The following is a 19,253-nucleotide window of genomic DNA, read 5'->3' as shown; positions in this document are numbered from 1 at the left end:
TTTTTTTTTTTTTCTAGTTACTGTACATGCAATACTAAAATTTTAAAGTGAATATCCTCCCAAATAAATTGCAGGTTTCTTTCAAGGGCTGTGGATTTTATTGGTATGTACTATTTTTTCCAGAAATTGTTCCCCGTTTAGATCCAGTACAGGGAAAACACCTTAAAAATGAGCCATGTGCACTTCTTTAATAAGTCCTCTAATCTCAACCATCTAACTCCTCATGCCCATTTGAGCACCATGATTACGATGGACCTGGGTGAACACACTGTGAAGAAAAGACAAGTAAACACACCTATATTCAGGTAAGTCTTATTTAAAACTTAAACTTGATATATGTATATGCACACGCATATGTTGCCAAAAGGTGTTTCTGCCTTATGTATTGTTTTTTAAACCCAGCAGACACTGGTGAGCTGTAACAGGCAAACGTGCATTTGGTTTGGCTGGCAGTCTGTACATGAAAATGGTTCAAAAAGCATTTGATCCTGTCCGGAGAGCGTGGGACACCCTTCCAAGTCGGCAGGGTGCTCTGGACACAGTGACAGATGGACAGAGTACGAGCCTGGCACGAGAGATGCCATTTGAGAAGTGGCTGCTGCTCCAAGACATGTGGCAGACAGTCCCAACCCGGTTTTCACCAAATATCAAACCTCCCTTTGGAATCACCAAGCCAGGCTCCGCCAGAAGCACCAGGAGGGACTCCGCTTGTGGCTCACCCCATCACGGACACCCACCGTGCCAAGGGGCTTCACCAAAAACCTCTTCACAGAAGAATCAAGCACCCGAACAGGAAACAAAACTAAGCAAAGATAAAAAAAAAAAAAGCCATTTTTTTTTCCTCGAGGTGAATTAAAACAACAAACAGGAAACCTTGATTCAAAACAACAATTTTTATTCTTGCTTGGCTTTCTATTTTTATACAGAGCAGAATACTACCAAAAGCTAAGTTCATGCAAGTAATACAACCCTCAAAATATATTGGCTATTTTTCTCATTAAAAATGATAATTTCAAGCTATGTGTATTAAATAGCTGTACAGTTATTAATTAGTATGCCTTTAAGTTTTATTGACATTTACTTTGAGCTCCTTTACCTTTTGCATTAGGATGCGAATTTGCATTAGGATGCAAATTGGGCTGCCCACAAACAGGCATTATAAGCAGCTAAATACGTTATAAAAAAGCATCTCTTCCATCAGAGGAAAAGGATAAGTTCATCAAAACATACTAGTTCTAAAACCAAAAGCGTTTGTACCTACGGTGAGAAACAGAAGCAGACTGTCACTGCTGACTGTGTCCTCCAGGGTGCTAGAGCTCATCTCACAGGGCGTCTTTTTTTCTTTTACTCATATATAACGCATGCTCTCATGTAGGAAAACCCACATGGTAAACATGTATTGAATCATAGAACAGAATCATGGAATGGCTTGGGTTGGAAAGGCCCTTAAAGATCATCTAACTCCATATATTGGGTGTATATATACATGATAACAAGCTCTCAGGTTTTTAACTGCCAGTTCTCTTAAACGTGGATGATTTAATATTTCTTGGCTCTGAATCAGCTTGTCACTGGACCTACTTGGGTGGTGAAACATGCTGAAATGGCACAGGGATCTTCTCTTCCTGGTGGAAAACCCGGGTCTGTTTACTGCCTGAAGCAGATTGTGGTTACAGGTGATTTCCACCTGCTCTGCGATTTACCTTTAAAGGCTTACAGCAATATTGCTTTTTATTCTCCTAATTTCTTCTTGATGACTGTAAGACATCCTAGTACAAATTCATGTGTTCTTGTTTGTTTTCAGTGTGCATTTCGAATTGAGGCATTTTTTAAAATAAATATATTTTGTATTCTATTCTCAGCAAACCCTGGGCAAAAACAAAGTGCAACAGAGAGCTCTCTTGCTGGGCTTCCTGCTGCCTCCCTTTCCATCGAGTCAGTGTTTTGAAATGCAGGGGGTTGCCCCCATGGCAGCAGGATCCGTTTCATCCTCCTGCCAGTCATTCTCTCTTCCCGCTGATGTCCCTGAACCCCAAACTCCCAATTTTGGCAACTTCGGATTTCTCTCATCCCCCAGGGCTGCTTGTAGTCAGAGCAGCCTCTGCTGTCCAGCCCCTCTGAGATTCCCGACTCTTCCCCCCATATGGGAATGTAGCTGAGAGTGAAATCTCCTCGCAGCAGACACCCTAATCTTTCCCAGACTCCATGTGCCTGAAACAGCCCAGAACAGCAGCTAAAACACAGCAGAACAGAGAGGAGCTGGCAAAGCCCACTGCATCGTACACGGGAATAAATTCCAGTTGCCATTCACCAAACCCCTCCCATCACCCCACTAACGGGGCACTGGCTCTGATGCCAAGACAGAGTCAGCCTCATCGTTATCAGACGTTCATTATCTCATGGGCCCATTAATTGCAAAGCAAACTGTGTGAGCTCAGCATTAAGTCTGGCAGCAGGAAGGGAAAAATGCAAAAGGAGCACACGAAGCCTGCAATACTCGTCTTTACCCTGACATACAGTCAAATATTGCATTATACTGCATTAAAAGAAAGGCAAACAGCAGAATAGGAGTTCCAATCAACCAGCTTACCAAAGCGCTGTGATTTGGGGTTTGCAATGACTAGCCACAGCAATTAGTTGCACAGCAGTTCAGGCTGCTCTGAGATGATCAGTATGAGCAAACAGGCATTGCAGGATGCGGAGACCAGATGGTTTTAGGCTGAAATTAAATAAACACCCCAAAAAGATAATCTCTCTTTCCAAAACACTAAGAAAAAGTTATGCAAGGGAAAAAAAAAAAAAAAACAGCTACATTCTTTAACTAGATAAAAGAACATTTTGTTCAGCCTTGGAATATCTATTGTAATTAAATGCTGTAAAAACAGGACAACAGCCCTGTGCCAGCCATGCATACAAAAGAGACAAAACAAGATGAAAAACAAAACACCCAAGAACCATGCATTTCTTACACAGCCTGAAGAATGCCTGCCTCTCAGCAGAGTCCTGCAGTGCACTCAGGCTTCTCCCCTTAAATGAATGTGAAACCAATTCCCTTTACAAGTCTGGTAGAATAAATGAATAATAATAATAATAATAAAATCAAACCTGAAAAAAAAAAAAACAAAAACAAAACAGACAGCCAAGCCACGCTCTGACTTACAGCTCTGAAAAATCCTGCAGTCTGGCTGGAAACGTCCATTGAAGAACTGCATGCAAAGCTTTTCCCTAAAGGCAGGCGCATTTAAAACATTTCAGGCTCTGCTACTGAAGCCGATGCTGCAACAGATGGGGACCAGGGCTGGGTGTGTTCCTCCTTCCCATCGCAGCGCTACGAGAGGCTGGCAGGAGCCGTAGGTAACTCAGGATAACGCAGGCGACAGTTTCCTTTGCCGCTGCCGGCTCTGTGCCAAAAATGCTTTAAGCCATCGCACGATTCGATTACAGGAACCTGCCACATCAACGCTGGCGGGGGCTAGCGGCACGCCGACCACGCAGGCAGGTGATGAAGGGCTGCTCTGGGTGCATTAGCTAAATGCTGTGGGTCCGCCAGGGAAGTTTGAGAGTTCAAATAACCGCAGACGTTTTTTAATATGAGAAGAAAAAGGATCCTATTTTCGGCAGCAGAAGTTTCACATATCTGAGGCTGCATCTGCATCAGCCCCTGGTACCTCGGGGAAGGCAGCGCAGAGCAGCGGGCGCGGTATGAAAGGAGTGGCTGCTGTGCTGAACAGCCCTGCTCCCAGCCCCTGCTCTCAGCCCCTTGATCCCCCCTCAACCACAAGCCCACTTTGTATCGGTACAAAAATCACCTTATTTCTCTCCGTACTCAAGTTTTCCTATTTGCAACACGAGGAAGGCTTACGTGACTTTGCATTTTGCTATAAAGACCTCATTGGGAAAACGTGTTGTCTGAGTGCAAAGTACAACATTACCGTTAAAAATAAAGATAACAGTAGAAATAGTTGAAAATAGAATAGTTGAAAATAGAATAGAAAATAGAATAGTTGAATAGGATAGCATGTCACGTGGACGAAAGCATGCTGTGCTAGCACAGCAATGCAAACCCTCCAAGTAGGAGCTGAGGGATGGTGGGGATTTGAGATTTCTTCTTCAGCTACAATTTTTTGAAAAATCCCTCTTAATAATCATTCTCAGCTTTGCTTAATCCATCAAGAAACCCCATAAAGTGTCCTTTACTGGCAAAGAAATCACCTCCAGACCGTGGGGCCGCGTCCTTGGCCAAGATGCTCCTGAGGTCTGCCACAGATGAGGTCACCCCTGGTAGAGCAACACGAACGTCAAGGCAAAAAGCAGAGAGATCCCATCCGCAGCTTCCAGGATTTGAACAAAAGACATCAAAATCCTCCTGCAATGAACTGACACCTCTCTGGAGAAACAGGTGGCCGAATCCTGAGCCGTGAAGCATTGCCAGCCCTTTCTTGGCCATTTCAGAACAACATTTGTGGGGACAGACTGAAATATTCTTTAATATATAGGGCTTGCTTTAATCAATCAGGATTTTTAATTCAGCAGTAGCGAGGTCGTGCTGCTGCCCCTCGTGCACGTCCTTCTGCCTCCCCTTGGCGTGCTGAGTGTGCTCCCACCTGCTAGCACAAGGACCTTCTGAGCAAAAAGGCTGCAAAGGGTACTCGCTGTTCACTCGCACATGGCAGCTATTCCTTGAACCACTTTAAGACAAGCTCGGTTTCTGCCCTTTTTAATACAGAAGTGAACAAATATTTAGCGCTTAGAAGGTTTCTCCCCAGCTAAATGAATATTTTATGCCTGCAGAATATACAAATAGTTTGGGAAAATAAACAAGCTCTCTTTTATAATTCTGTTTTGGTGGTACCAGAGATATTAGTCAAGCAGCTGGGGCAAGCAAAACATGTTTGTGCCTCCCCACTGCAGCTGTAGGAGAAAGGACACATCTGTGGCTGCCCTAGAGAGGGCAAAAAGGAGGATGGGTTTTGCCTTGGAGTAAAAGAGGTTCTCCTACAAACCAGGCTGCAAAGCAAGGTTCAGCTCAGATGCTTCCATGCATAGGCAACTTGAAAGGATTATTCTGATTAAAGATCAGATGAAATAAAATGGGTATTTACAGCCAGGAAAATGTCTCATATCCCTAAATCATTCCTTTCAAATCACTCGTAGGGCTCAGTTTGATGCAGCCAATTTAAAGAAACACCAAGACCTATTAAAGGTTTTTTTATTAATTAATCTTCAAAACCAGTTCTGGACACAAAGTCTGAGTTGGCACAAATTCTACCTTGAAAATATGCCTCTTCCTCCCCCACCTTTGGATAAGGAATACGAAGCAAGAGAAACACATTGCACAACTACATCTGAGATAAGCAGAACAGTTAATGGTTTAGATACCATTTCATAAATATTTGCTGAAATAGTTTTTGGATTCTGTCCAGCTTCTGACATCCACGAAAAACATTTAGTGATTTGCCATTTTCTTTCACCCTTCTGCGATGAAAAATAGGCAGGGATTATTATTATGATTATTTCTTACTGTTATTTAATGTCTACTTGCATTTATGTGACAGGCATCCTGCCAAAGAGCCCCAAGCTATTCTTGAATCCGCAGGCCTAAGGTGTCAAAATCACGTTTATGTAAATATTTTGTATTCTTTATTAATTAATTAGCACCTCTCTTATGACTGCAATATTCCCAGATCAAATACCCATGCTCAGATGTGGCTGGTTAACCAACGAGTGAAGATGCAAGAAAAAACAAAACAAAACAAAATGATTTCTGAACAAATACCTTGTTTCAAATTGTGATTTCCGGTGCACATGCTCGGATCTGAGATACCAAAGCTGTATACAGCATCTTGCACAAGATTGTGCAACGTGAGAAAGCCACCCAAACAAAGCCATTAAAATATTTTTGCAGACATACTTTATTGACATATTCTAGGAGTCTGTAAGAGCAGGGATCCAAAATTCCAGCTGTTTCCTTATGCACTAAGGACAATCTATAAGCCTCCAGAAAATGTTTTATGTAATCAAGATTCCATGCAAATAGATTTTTCAGTGTTGTTTTTTCTTTCTTTCCTTTTTTATTTTTTTTAATTTTCAAGCCTTTGCATTTCAAGCTTAGCAGTCATTATTGGTTTCATAAGTACAAGAGTTTAGAAATTATTTCATTTTTGAGCACTCCTAGAACACTCACTTATTTGGATTGAGCATAAGATTTTCATATTTTTCTGGACAAAAACAAGGTGGGGAAAAAAAATCACCAAAACCCACTTGTGCCTTCTACAGTAAATCACTCACTCGCTCGTGCTCCAAAGATCAAAATGCGAGGAAAGCAGATTCATGACTACCCCGGTCTCACCACCAAAAAGCTACGGAGTTCTCTGGCTCACTGAAACAGTGCTGTACCAGCTGTATCTTGTTTTTTCCATCTGAAGAGTTTAACGATTCTGGTTTGCAAAAATGCAGAGCCAGATCCTCAATCAGCTTCAGATTCTGTTGCACACAGTTCCTGCACAATTCGCTCGCACTGTTCCAAAACACCAATCCTCTTTCTTCTTTTTGGTCCAAGTACAAGCCTAAGATATCATAAATTTCCAACTGGCAGTACAGCAACCTTCCACAGCTCCCCAGAGGAGACTGAAAATGCACTGCCATTGGTCGGTGTTATTTATATGCTGTAATTTTCACAAAGATCTAGTGGTTTTGTAAGTACTACATAAATTAGATGAGTTCATAGGGCCTGCTTCCATGAAAATCTCCTTGTTCTAAGCAAGCAGTCCTTTAAAAATCCATGAGGCTACTGTCTGCAAAGATACCCCTTGGATACCTGGCAGCATACAGCGATTGCTGAGGCACGCGGTGAGCCAGAACTGTGTGTGGCAGGGCAGGGCATTTGTTCAGTGCATATTTTAAAAAGTATTTGTCATATTTTTACACGGTTTGCAGTCACCCTGCAAAATGTTACAGGGAGCAGCAACCAAAAGTGTCACACAGCACGGATGCGCACCAGAGCAGCCTGCAGCCAAGAAAGCAACACATTTGGGGGAAGCTTGGGGAAGAGATGCGACTCCTGGATGGGCTTTAAAAGCCACAGTGGTAGTTGGAAGACAAGGAGAGCCCAAGGGGAAGGTGAAACAGGGAGAGGAAACTCCTGAGTAGCACCATAAATTACATCAGTTCTTAGGGGGACAGCCAATGTAGTCTCTCAAGAGCTGATGCTTGGTAAAGGGCAGCCGTGATCTGCCAAGGCTGGAAAAGGGATCACAAGGAAAAAAAGCATCACACCCCAACAGTAAGAGGTAGGGATGAACTGTGGAGCTCATCCCTCAAAATCAGGCAAAATTGGAAATTCAGGGTGGTAGAAATGGAACAAAATGAAAAGAGAGAGAAACAGGGAGAAATGTCCCATGCAAAACAAAATCTACAGTTCATTTCTTTATCTGCTTCAAGCAATCATTGTTTTTTTCTTTGCAGTTTTCATCATGATCTACCAAGCAATGAACTGAACATCTGGAATTTGTAACTCACTGTTGACAAGCCAGAAGCACAGCATCCATGTGAGAATGACCAAAATCCTGTAAGTGTCCATCTCTCCCAGCACCCCACCAGTCTCTGCAAGGAGGGTGGGTTGTGCCATGCAAGGGATGCCCCGGCCAGCTGGGTACCAAAAGTGGGGGAGCTGCATGCAGGTGATGCCCTGCATGAATTAAAACACATAGTTCTTCAATAGGATTCAAGTAGTCATTTATGCTCTCTGTATTTACACGTATAGCAAATCCAAATGATATTGAAAAGATTACGTGTTCACACAGAGGCAGCTTCGGAGGCTGTGCAATAACAGCAGCCTCGTGCCCTGCTCTGCACTGATCCTTCCCACCGCCTTTCCCAACTCGCTCCCACATCCAGAGCTAGGCAGATGGACAGACAGAGCCTCTTTCCTATATGATGGTGGAGAGGAGGAGGCTGGAGGCTCTCCTGGCAAGGTGCTGGAGCAGAGCTGTGCTCTGCATGGGGTCAGCAGAAGCCTCTGAGCAACAGGGGAGAAGGACCAGGGATGTGTTAGGACAGAGATGAACAGAGATGCCTCAGCTATGCTGCTGCCTCCATGGTCCCTCTGCTCTCGAGCTGCTTCAGGCTCCGTCTCCCAGCAGGGATGGGGAAATCAGTGCCCAAGAAGCCAGGGAATGGGATGGGACAAGGAAGCAGCAAGGAGAAAAAGAGAATGTCAATTAGCTCTGCCTAAAACCAGCCACACCTGTACTGTCCACAGCATTTTAAGCCTTTGGTGTAGAGCTTGTGGCTGAGCTCATAAAATGTTACAGCACATTCACAGCTCCCTAGAGCAGAGAGCACTAATTATTTACCAAAAAGAAAACATCCCACTGCAATACCATCACAGCTCAACTATCCAGGCATTAAGATGCTCTTGCAGGGTGTACAGCCTGTTTTATTTTCTTTCAACCTCATGACTATTTGTCACGCATTTTAAGGCTCAATTTTGCTGGACGCTGAGTTATTTCATCTAAGTTGTCCCCACAGCTCCAGGGCACAGGTAAATCACTCACGTATCCCACCCCATCACAGCTTGGCTAGGGACGGTATGTTCTTCATATTGGGGATTCTGGGTTTTCTAAGGCACTACATGTGCATGCTGCACGCAAATCTAAAGTATGCAATAAATAGTAACCATTAACTTTGAACTGAAGCAAGGGCCCACCTAGAAAAGGATGAAGCAGCTGCTTACATACCATAATGAGCAGTTAAAATGTCATCAAAGGTTTAGAAGGTGAAGTACAAAGATCTTCACTGGTATCAACTGGCTGCTGCAAAAAAATGGAGGTAACACCACCCTGCAGCATTTAAAGTAGGTCAGCACTGACAGAAAACAAGTACTTTTAAATACATCTGTTGCAATGCAGACACCTGTTAGACAGTCAAAAATTCACCATGAGGAATGTGGGAAATGTATTTGTCATCATAATGAAAATGAAGTTAACCACTTTATCCACTCATTTTCATTTACGGAGACGTGGTTTGGCTGGGGGGGCTGGACATCATAGGTACAAGCAGCATGGACATTTCCTGACTGGTATGACTTCTTCAGGAATAGTTACATCTGCAATATTATCTATAATAGTGTTGCTAGAGCTCAGGGGCCTCTCACCAGAGTCACGTTCCCTCCCCAAGGGGCTGCAAGAGGCTGGGAGGCAAAGCCCCGCTGCTTTATTGCAACCTCCGCTGGCACAGCGGAAGCCCTGTGGCAAGGATCCCTGAAGCACATGCCATTTATGATAGGAGTCTGGTCTTTATTTAATGGGCACAAGTTTGCAAATAGCAATTCTGGATATAGGAAGCGTCCGGTGAAAGAGCAGTCATTTTAAGGAGAAATTATGGATTTCCCCTGTAGGGAATTGGTTAAAAAAATAATAATAAAAAAAATAAGAGCACACACAGAGTTTAGGTTTTACTTCCTATTTTTACCATGTCAATAATAATTTAAAATAATCTACCCACACTGGAAAGAAAAATATGTTCTCAAAGTCTGTGACCACAGGCAGCAGCATTTTTAATACATCCTAGAAACAAGATTTGCCTAAAGGAAAGTGAACATAATTTGGTTTTAAAGAACCCAACAAATAAACAACCAATATAATTAAAAATAACTAAATACAAGTTCAAATCATTGCAAAAGAAGAGCTTATGTCTTTAGCATCGTTTTATGTTTTTTTAAGAGGTGAGGTGGCACAGCACATACAAAAACCACTAAGGCATAAAAAAGTCTTAATTAATGAAATAATTGAAAAGGTTAAGCCTTTTAAAGGGTGTAACCTTTGCATGCAACAAAGAAAAGGGTGTAAACTGTCACTGGACTCATCTTACTCATACCCAGATCCTGAGTAATAGGATTAATGATGTGCATGGATATATATACCTATCTGAAAACAGACACACATAGATAGATATAGATACATACATAAAAGGTAGTGTTGCATAAGAATATTTTTAGGCCTTCCCATCTTCCATGGTCCATACTCGCTGCTACATCTGTATTTTGAGGAGTGAAAGGTGGCTTTGTGTTCAGGCTGGCGGGGTACCCCAGCCCTACTACCAGCCACAGCCTGGATAAACTCTGGCAAACCCCAGAGGACAGAGCCTGTGGAACGCAGAAAGGTCTCTCTTCTCAATCAAATCCTGGCTAGTTTATTTAGGAAGAGTTAATTTTATTTTACTTTTTTATATGTACTTTGAACTTTTTCATAAAACTGGATGGAAACAGGAATTCTGTTTCTCTTCCCCCCACCTTTGTGCATTTGACACAATATTGGCCTAAGCCCACAAATAAAACAGCAACAGCTACAGCCCACAAACCCATCACTTGTTTCATTCCTCAGACCAAATTCCTCTTCCACAGACAGGCCCCAAACACCCCAGTCTCAACTGGGGGAGCAGCCCAAGCCCCAGACCTGCGGCGTTCAGCAGTGCGGCCTAGCACACCGTCATTGCACTGCCGGGGCTCGGGTCAATAAATATTATTGAACTCCTCAACCAGTTCAAACCCCATCCTCCTACTGAGGGCAGGGACACACTGTGATATTAATAACCGTGCTGTCAGTGCCCTCCTGGGGAGCTGAGTCTACGTGAGGAGAAGAAAAGGTGACAGTAAGATCTTTCGGATTCACAGGGCCAGAGGCTGGCAGAGTGGCAGCAGCATTTCCAGCCAACTGATTTCACAGCCTGGCTGCAAGTTGTCCCTTTGAAAGTCCCTTTTAGCGTTCTTTTTCAATATTTATCTATCATTTACTGTTTACTGCACCAAATTTGGGACAACTCTACCGGTTTTTGTGAACCAGCAAATAACCTACAGCCACTACCAAGCTGCTTGGCCCTGTCATTTTCTGCTCACAAGCTCTTCCGTCTTTCAAGCTTCACCATTTCCAATTTACTACACAACAGCTACTGCTCATTATCTACAGACAAAATCCAGCTAGCCTACTTGATTATTTTACAGGTATCTTCCTAGCACTTATTTTAATGCTCCCAAGATAGCATTTGTGATTACAAGGTCTGTCAATATTAAAATCAGATCAAGAACATTTTCATTGAATTTCTTAGGTTGTAGGCATCTGAGATTCATTTCCAACTGTACCTCACCTTACTAAAATCAAGCAGCACAGCTGAAGAGACAGCCCTGGAGAAAACCAGAAGTCAGCAGGGATGCCCCACTTTCATATCCATCATCACTTCTAACCAAAAACATAACCATGCTGCAAAAATATTCAAGGCTGCAATAGGAAAGCTAAATTCTGTCTTATCAATTGGAAAGATATTTTGATTAACCAGAATTTAACCCAACATACCCCAAACACTCGTGGCAAGACCATTTTCATACCTCAAAATACCACGCTGTTACATCATGCCTGTTTTAATCACTATGCTACTGTGCTGTGCAGGATAATATACATCTGAAAACTTGCCGAGCTCACAGAAACCACCCTGCAAGCACCCGGCGGCTTCCCTGCAGCTGTCAGCACTAGATTAGCTTCTGAACAGGAACAAGTCCCATAAACAGCAGGATCATCTGTTTTGAAGGTTGGAGACCGAAATCTTGTTTCTTGGGCAACCTTCCATAAATTAGAGCACAGTCTTATGTGTTTGATAAAACGCCTTTTCTTTCCTTTTCTAGTGTTTATGAGTCCATGTAGTTTCCCTGGAGGCTGGTGGTGGCCATGGGTCGCATTCCCATCCCCCAGGCTGACTCCCAGCATGGCCCCAGTAAAAACGTGCTTCAGCCTGGCTACACATTTATCAGCAAAGAGCACTTTTTGACACCGGGCTGTGCAGCCACTTTTGCAAAATGCAGGAGTAAAAACAATGATTCCTTTTTGTTCTTATTGTGGAAAAAATGAAAATTCATTGACCGTTCTCACAACTTTTCTGTGTATGGGATCTTTTTCCTCTTCCGTCTCATTTCTCCCCTCCCGGTTGTTCTTTGCTGCTTCTTTAGACTGTATGCTATTCAGACATACTGCCTTTTTACAGAACATTATAAAGTAACAAGTATCATTCAGTGTGACTGACACAGTGATGATAACACAGCATTTAAATAGGCAGCATCAAATACCCTAAGGGGCATTTGGCCAGGACACCAGAAATAAGGAGACAAACAGCAACTTTGGATCTCGATCAACAAACAGCCAGTGGTTGAGGGCTATGCAAACCGCTCCAGAAAGACTTTCAGCCTTGCCCTTTCTCTTGGATACCTCTAAAGTGCTCCTGCCAAAGACAATCCACCCTACAGTTCATTAAAAGAGTCTGAAGAGAGATTTTTATTTATTTTAGAATATATTAATTGTTGTATGTACGTAATGTTAGCAGCACTTTTCTCCAGAATGCACAAGTTCTCAGCTATTTTGGAAGAAAAGAGGAGGAAACACAGCTACAAAATACTTCTGGATTGCTCTCTCCTAGCACTTGAAGTGAAACCATTACCAGCGTAGCATAATATACCCATTATGATGTCCTGAAACAAAACAAACATTTCCAGCCACGTACAGCTTAAGATATTTGTTTCTCCAGGACCACTGACTTTCGTCTCGATTGCAAAGAAGCCTTTGAAAACAAATTTCCCAATCCCTCAGCCTTCCACTCTAAGACACCTGAAATACCAACATTTAACAAATTGCAGGGGGTCCTTGGGGACCTCCAGCTGAAACTCTGCCAGCACACTGGCATGTGTAATAAGCTGTCTTCCACTTCAGCTACAGCTTTTATACAGGGTTTTTCTCTACAGTATTAACTCTTTAGTGTCAGAGCCCGATCACCTCCCTTTAGACCCTCAGAACAGAATTCCACTGAAATTTCATCAGCAGACACAGTTGCTAGGAGAGGAATATGAGAAATACCTTTAACTTGAACTTTGCAACATAATCTTTCATTGCTTTTGGAAGCTAGACCGTGAAGTCAAATTTGTAATTGTGTAGTACAGTGATGGCATCTCAAGCAACAGTATATATTGAGTTATTTTCATTTATTTTCTCCAGGGCAGGAGGTAGGGAAGCAGAAGGGAACTGGGAGAAGGAAGCTGAACCCTTCGAACTGCCCACAGTATGCCATTTCAAATGCTAGATTTCAAAGACACGAATGGAAGTGACCACTGACAAGGCTACATTTAAATTTAAAATGGAGCTTAATACTGTGCTTATTTTTAGGCAAGAATAAGAAGCATTCCCCTCATCTTCTGTATGAACTAGATCCTAACCAGCATCCAGTCCAAAGAGTGATCCAGGGCAACTTCTGACATTGACAGGAGTGCAGGATGGTGCTATATGGCCATCTACAGGAACTTGGAGGTTTGTTGTTTTTTTCCAATACTACAGAGATATTTCCAGAGTATTTCCTTCCCAAGGGCCAAGTCCAACACGTCTTCCAGTCCATGATAATTCAGGTATCGTGTCAGACTCTAGACTACACCCCAGCTGAAAACCAGCCAAACCAATAACCCCCAAATCTCCAGCCTTTACTTATCTGTGATAACCTTAGCTGTGGTCTTCCAAGCCAAGGCTTGCCCAGACAAGTGATACAAAGCCATCCAGGGAAAACTGGACACCAGCAACATCTGTTATTACAGATATATTAGTTATTACGGGTCTAACCTTCTTCCTGAATTTATTCCTCACTTCAATTTTACAAAAATAAAGAGGCTGATCTAGCTTAGTGCTAGAGTTTGAGGTTTCCTACTGAAAGGACAGAAGTAATGGTTGTGCATGGGCTGTGCATTGGCTTACTGGGAGAAGGAGAGGCGATTCATGTGCTCAAGATTAAAACAAATGGAGTGCTTTGGGACAGGAAGAATTTCCTCTTCTTCCTTCCCTACTGCCCCAGTGTGAAAGTGCTTTGTTTGGTTGTTTGTTTTTCATCTTTTTATGTGTGGTCCCTTTTCAAGGGCCACCTGGGAAATTTATCTAACAAATTCTTCCTGCCAGGAAAGTAAATTTCAAAATAAAAAGCTGGTAGTACACTTAGTTACTCCAGCCCATTTCCTGTAGCATATTATGGTTGTGGTGCTTTTTTTTTTTTTTCGTGTGTGTGTGTGTGTGTGTGTGTGATGGGTCTAAGCTTTGTTATTAGAAGCTGTGAACTGTTGTATGTGTGTCTCTGTGTGTAGGGTGTAATCAATGTACTGTGAATCCTTGTAGTGTGAAGCCTTTGAGATGGCCAGTACCAGTGCTGCCAGATGAGCGCCTCAAAAGTAAGAAAGAACTGGAGTCATTCACATTGAACAAAAAGCAAGCACAGCACTTTTGGGACATATCTGCAAGTTTCTCTCTCTCTGACATACATACATGCCATGAAATACTCATTGGCAACAAGTGCCATTGCACTCAGATCTTTTTAAGAAACTCGATTTATTGTTGCAAGCAACCACCAGCTCAGCTCGTTCCTCCAGATGTAACCGCAAACATTCAGCTGCTTAAACTAAGCTTTCGTGCCAAATTCATTTCTTTTTTTCATAGAGGAAATGAGGTAGCAGGACAATACAGAAGAGTCCATAGTGATTTTCTCCACCACTGAAGTTCTTCAGCTTATAAAGGTCACAGAGGCAGTTCCTGCGTCAGCTGCACAGAATGCTGCACAGCAAGTCAGCAGCTCTAATACCTTACAAAACTAGATTTAAAGTCATAAACTTGATATATGGCTTCAGATACAGCCACATATTCAAAACTGTGATTGCATCTGAATCAACTATTTGGCAATTCCTATTTTAACAACCTGTTTTAAGTTGCCTTTAAGCTTTGCCAAACTGTAATGAGAAAGAACAGAAGTTTTTCAAAGCCGCATCTGCCTCAAACAGGAACTGGCTAGGAAAGCTTCAGCCAAAATATTTCAGCCATTTCTCAAAAGTGTTGCAGAAAACGGCACTTTTTCAACAGCAAAAACTATTTAATGCTGACTTTTAGAGGAAAAATTCTGGCTCCTTAGTTTGGATCAAAGAGTTGCAAGTGGGCAGGGCAGACAGTGCATCAAACAAACATTTCTGTTCTCCTTAAAAAATGCACCTGAATGTGGCTACTTTATACAGGGACATTGACAGTTACTCTGTGTAAGCTCTCACAGTAATAGGACTGGCAGTGGGAACAGGACAACTGGCATCCTCTGAAGAAGAAGGGAGAAGGAGCTAGGGAGAGAATTCGGCCAGACAGCTAATAAGCAGCTACAGTGTATAGAAATATCTCAAAAAGAGCAGAGGTAGAGGACAGAATCAAAGACTTGCTGGGCAAGGGGATTGAAATTGAGTTCAGACAGCCACAAAATAGAAACTGGGGTTAAGAAACAGTCATGAAGTAGAGTCAGTGCAGAGAGGGGGACAGGATGAAGTCCTGTCCTCTCACAGGCTGTGAGGGAGACAGCTCTGCAGTCAATGGGCAGAAGAGACTGTTCAGTATTACCATCTCCAAAATACTTACACAAAATTGATTTCTTTTGGGGAAATACAGACACAAGTTTGGATCATTTGACATTACAGGCAGGAGTCACCTCAACTCAAACTTAGGTGTCTCAGCATAAGTGCCTACATGTGACCTTGTGCTTAAACTCATGGGATAGTAAATTAATATTAAGGGTGGCATTCAGTTGCCTAAGCAGAGATCCCTATTGCCCTCAGAGGCAACAGATGACAAGGCACAGGGCTGGCAGATCTGCCACAACACCTACACACGACCTGTGCTCCACAGGAGAACGCTTCACCAATTTGCCTGGCATTCTTTTGCAGGAAATATGCTCTTCTTTGTGACCGACATACCCTCTCTCCCAAGAGCAGACAGAAACTGGTAGAGCTGCCTGGTGTCAGCAGAGGTGCCGGCAAAGAAGCTGAAGGCCTGAGAGGACTCCTTAGCGCAACTTGAATGCTATATTACAGACTTACACATGGGCAGCTGAAGAAACAGCTATATCTTAATACATCTGAAGAAAAGAAAGGAATTTAAGTTGTACAGGCTACTTATATCCAAACATTTCCTAACTTCTGAGGCCTTGAATTTGTAACCTTACCAATATTCTTTCAACACTTCTTGGGTGGGTATGCTTATATAAAGTCTTTATATATTAATTTGGACTGAGATAGTCCAAAACACCTAATGAAATGAATACAAATCCTCTTTGATTCATAATAGTCATTAAAACAGCACCATGCATACATAATACACAGCATGTTCTTTGCTGATAGATACCTTTGCCAGTTAAAGCAACCCCAGTGCTGGTTTTCCCAACCACCCAAGACAAATAAGGTTAAACAAATTATTTTTGAAAGCCAATAGCAAGGCAAGATCTCCCACTGAGAGAAGGCCAGTCTAGCTTGATTTCTTTGCCTCCTGCCTCTATGTGCTTGAGGAATTCAAACTCAATGCAAACTCTGTACGTAACTTGTGAAGACCAAAGAGGAAGCTCAAAGCCCCATGAAAAGGTTAGTGAAGAGAACAACTGGAAACATAGAACAAAAAAAAAAAGCAACCCAAACACATATATGTTTCACACTCTGTTAACCATGGGTATTTTCGTTTGAAATCTCAAACACAAGATCAAGCACTTCAGGCCCCAAGCCTGATGTCGATATTTGGCAATCACCAATCTGTGTGCAAAAGAATAAAGAAAATGTTGCTCTTTGTACTTCTGTTATAGCTGTTTACTTTCTGGCAAGTCTGCAGTTCCTGAGATCTTATAATACTTTCTGTAACCACAGAGCTGCAAAGGTCTGAGAGCTCTATCAGACCTTGGGCCAACAGTTCAACAAACTACAAAAGAAAAGCTCAGATCTTCAAAGAGAAAGAGGAAGGAAATCAACTGTCAGCTTAAAAAAAAAAAAAAAAGAAAAAAAAAAGAAAATAAAAGAAAAGATGATTTATCGCTCACCAGTTTGCTTTGGAAAAAAAAAAAATCTAAGATCCTGTGAGACTAATCATGAAAGGGAATAGAAGCTTTAATTTTCCCCCTGCAAAGAGGCACGGTATCTTTTTCAGCAGGGATGGGCTATGGGGGTAAGGGGACCTTCACTGAGCCACTGAAGGGCAGTCTGTCCCAGTCCCTCTTCTGTCCGGTGACCAACACATAGGCAGCTCCATCACACAACGCAGGACATACGAGTGTGCTTCTTCGCATGATCAGACACATCACGCTCACGCAGAGAGCACCGAGATGACTTTCCCCAAAGCCAGGTGACCTGACAAACATATCTGCACTGAAGAAACCCTTAGAAAAAGCAGCAGGGGCACGTGAAATGTTCCAGCAGACTGTATCCAACTGTATTTTTGCCATCCCTGGCCTCAACCATAGAAAATACTTGATATATTTAATATTGGTGTTCTACCCAAAGCTGGAACAAATCACACATTTCAGAAAAGAAGCAGTTAAACATCTTCAATAAGAAAGAACTATGGCTCACACATATTCATTAGTCAACTTTAAGAGAAAAAATATCCTCAGATTTGGTTTATTCTGCATATCCCGACTGAGGGATACAGTGCTCATATCTGCCATTTCACGGACAGCGGGTACAGATTTCTGCTCTTACCAGCTCACTGGGTTTGCTCAGGTACTAGAGAACTGGAATTTGGCTACAAAAATCTGGGCTACTATGAAACAAATAATAAATTAATATTATTACACAGTATGGAATCTGTTTCTTCAGTTCCTTGTAACATTAGGAAAAAACAGAAAAAAATAATACAAAAAATGTTTGGGTTGCTACATACCAAAATGGTTAAATTAATTCTGGGATGTAAATAAAGCTCGTATCACACATACAAAAAGGTTAAATCAAAGCCATCTCACCAACCTCTGCATTTCAGGCTTGATTTTTTTTTTAATTGTTCAAGATTTCAATATGAAGTTCATAGCTCCAAGCCAAATCACCTAAATGGGAATATACAGATGCCCTCGGGGAAAAAAAAAAAAAAAAGACAAAAAAAACCCAGAAAATATCCCTAAGACAATGCCAGTGTATGATCCCAAAGCTGTACTACCATCTAATATATTTCAACTGATTTTGATATTTTGCTATTTCTTCTGACCAAAACTTTGTGATTTTTTGCTTTCACTGAAGAAACATGAGATGGAGAAACAGCCAACAACAGAAAGAAATACAGGGCCCTGAACAGGAAATCAGCTTTAAACTTCCATCCCACCCCATACTGATTTCAATTGCCTTATAAATCTCTCAAGGTTCTTACAAACTTTTAAAAGGTATATTACAGAACTCTATTTTTTCTCGTATTTCCCAGTTATTTAATAAATTGTTGTCACTTTGGGAACATGTCTGCTCTTCCAGGTTAATTTATTAGCAAGCACATATTTTTTTCCCCATGGTCAAAAAGCTGACATGTCTGAGTAATATCAAACAGGATTATTTTTCAGACATGAAAATAAGTTGTTATGTCAGTGATGCAATCCTTTCCTTCATCTGTAGCAAATGTGTAAACTGGCTCCAGCTGGTTATGATGCACTGTGGTCTAATAAATCAAGTAATCTTAGGGAGTGTTTCATTTTGTTTGGTTAAGGTATTGATACCTTAAGGTATTGTTAATTCCGGCAATAACACATTTGTCTCCTTTTCTCATTATCACCTGTTTTGCTCTCATTTCTGTCCTTTCATAATTTTGTTATGCCAACTAAACCACATATAAAATACAAGGCCTTTAACTTTCATCCTTATTAGACATCTGAAAATGCATCTATTCAAACACGATTACACCCTTTCTTAGTCTCGCTGTAGTTATAGTGTAGAAGGTCAGGTCATAGAAGAAAAATTTGCATTGGGTCCTTGAGGACCTGAAGGTTATCCTACTTAATCTCAATTTTTCTCATTTTCTGCTTCTGCCACCTCTGCTAAAAAGTCAAGACTCACACATCTCTCCCCCTAGAGGACCGTGAGGTGAGAACATGATCACCCCAAATGTGCTGCTCCCCTGACACAGGCCGATCAAAAGAAAAGCTTGGAAGATAACCGTAAACTGGCCCAGCATACAAGCAAGATCCCACAAAGAGAGGCACTCCCAAATGAGCACCATGGCCCAAGCCATCTTCTAAACTGACCTGCAGAAAAGCTGGAAGGACACTGGAAGTCTGGCTGCCCAACAGGACCAAAGAAAGCTCAGGGAGTCATCAGCTACCTCAGGTGGACTCAGCTCCTCGATAGCACAGCAGGAAGAAAACCCTACATGGCTCATGTGCAAGCAGTGTCAGGCCTTCCCGACAGCATCTTGGGTGCTTCT

At 42.1% G+C, this 19,253-nt stretch overlaps 1 protein-coding gene across 3 annotated transcripts in view; it reads right to left on the bottom strand.

The window, feature by feature from the left end:
* The window catches only part of PRKAG2 (protein kinase AMP-activated non-catalytic subunit gamma 2), a 217,208-nt gene that overhangs the window by 160,825 nt on the left and 37,130 nt on the right, over positions 1–19,253 (bottom strand). The window contains exon 1 of one of the 3 annotated variants that reach the window (XM_083824661.1): positions 3,161–3,293. The exons of the other annotated variants lie outside the window; for them this stretch is intronic. Within the exon in view, the coding sequence (XP_083680787.1) occupies positions 3,161–3,241 (81 nt within the window). The 5' untranslated portion in view covers positions 3,242–3,293. Of the gene's footprint in view, positions 1–3,160; positions 3,294–19,253 lie in introns of those variants that run through there. 3 annotated transcript variants of the gene reach the window in all.

The sequence above is a fragment of the Anser anser genome (genome assembly GCF_964211835.1).
Source record: "Anser anser genome assembly, chromosome: 2".
Taxonomy (NCBI): domain Eukaryota; kingdom Metazoa; phylum Chordata; class Aves; order Anseriformes; family Anatidae; genus Anser; species Anser anser.
The sequence above is the reverse complement of the archived record's forward strand: the minus strand, read 5'-3'. Positions and strand labels throughout refer to the sequence as shown.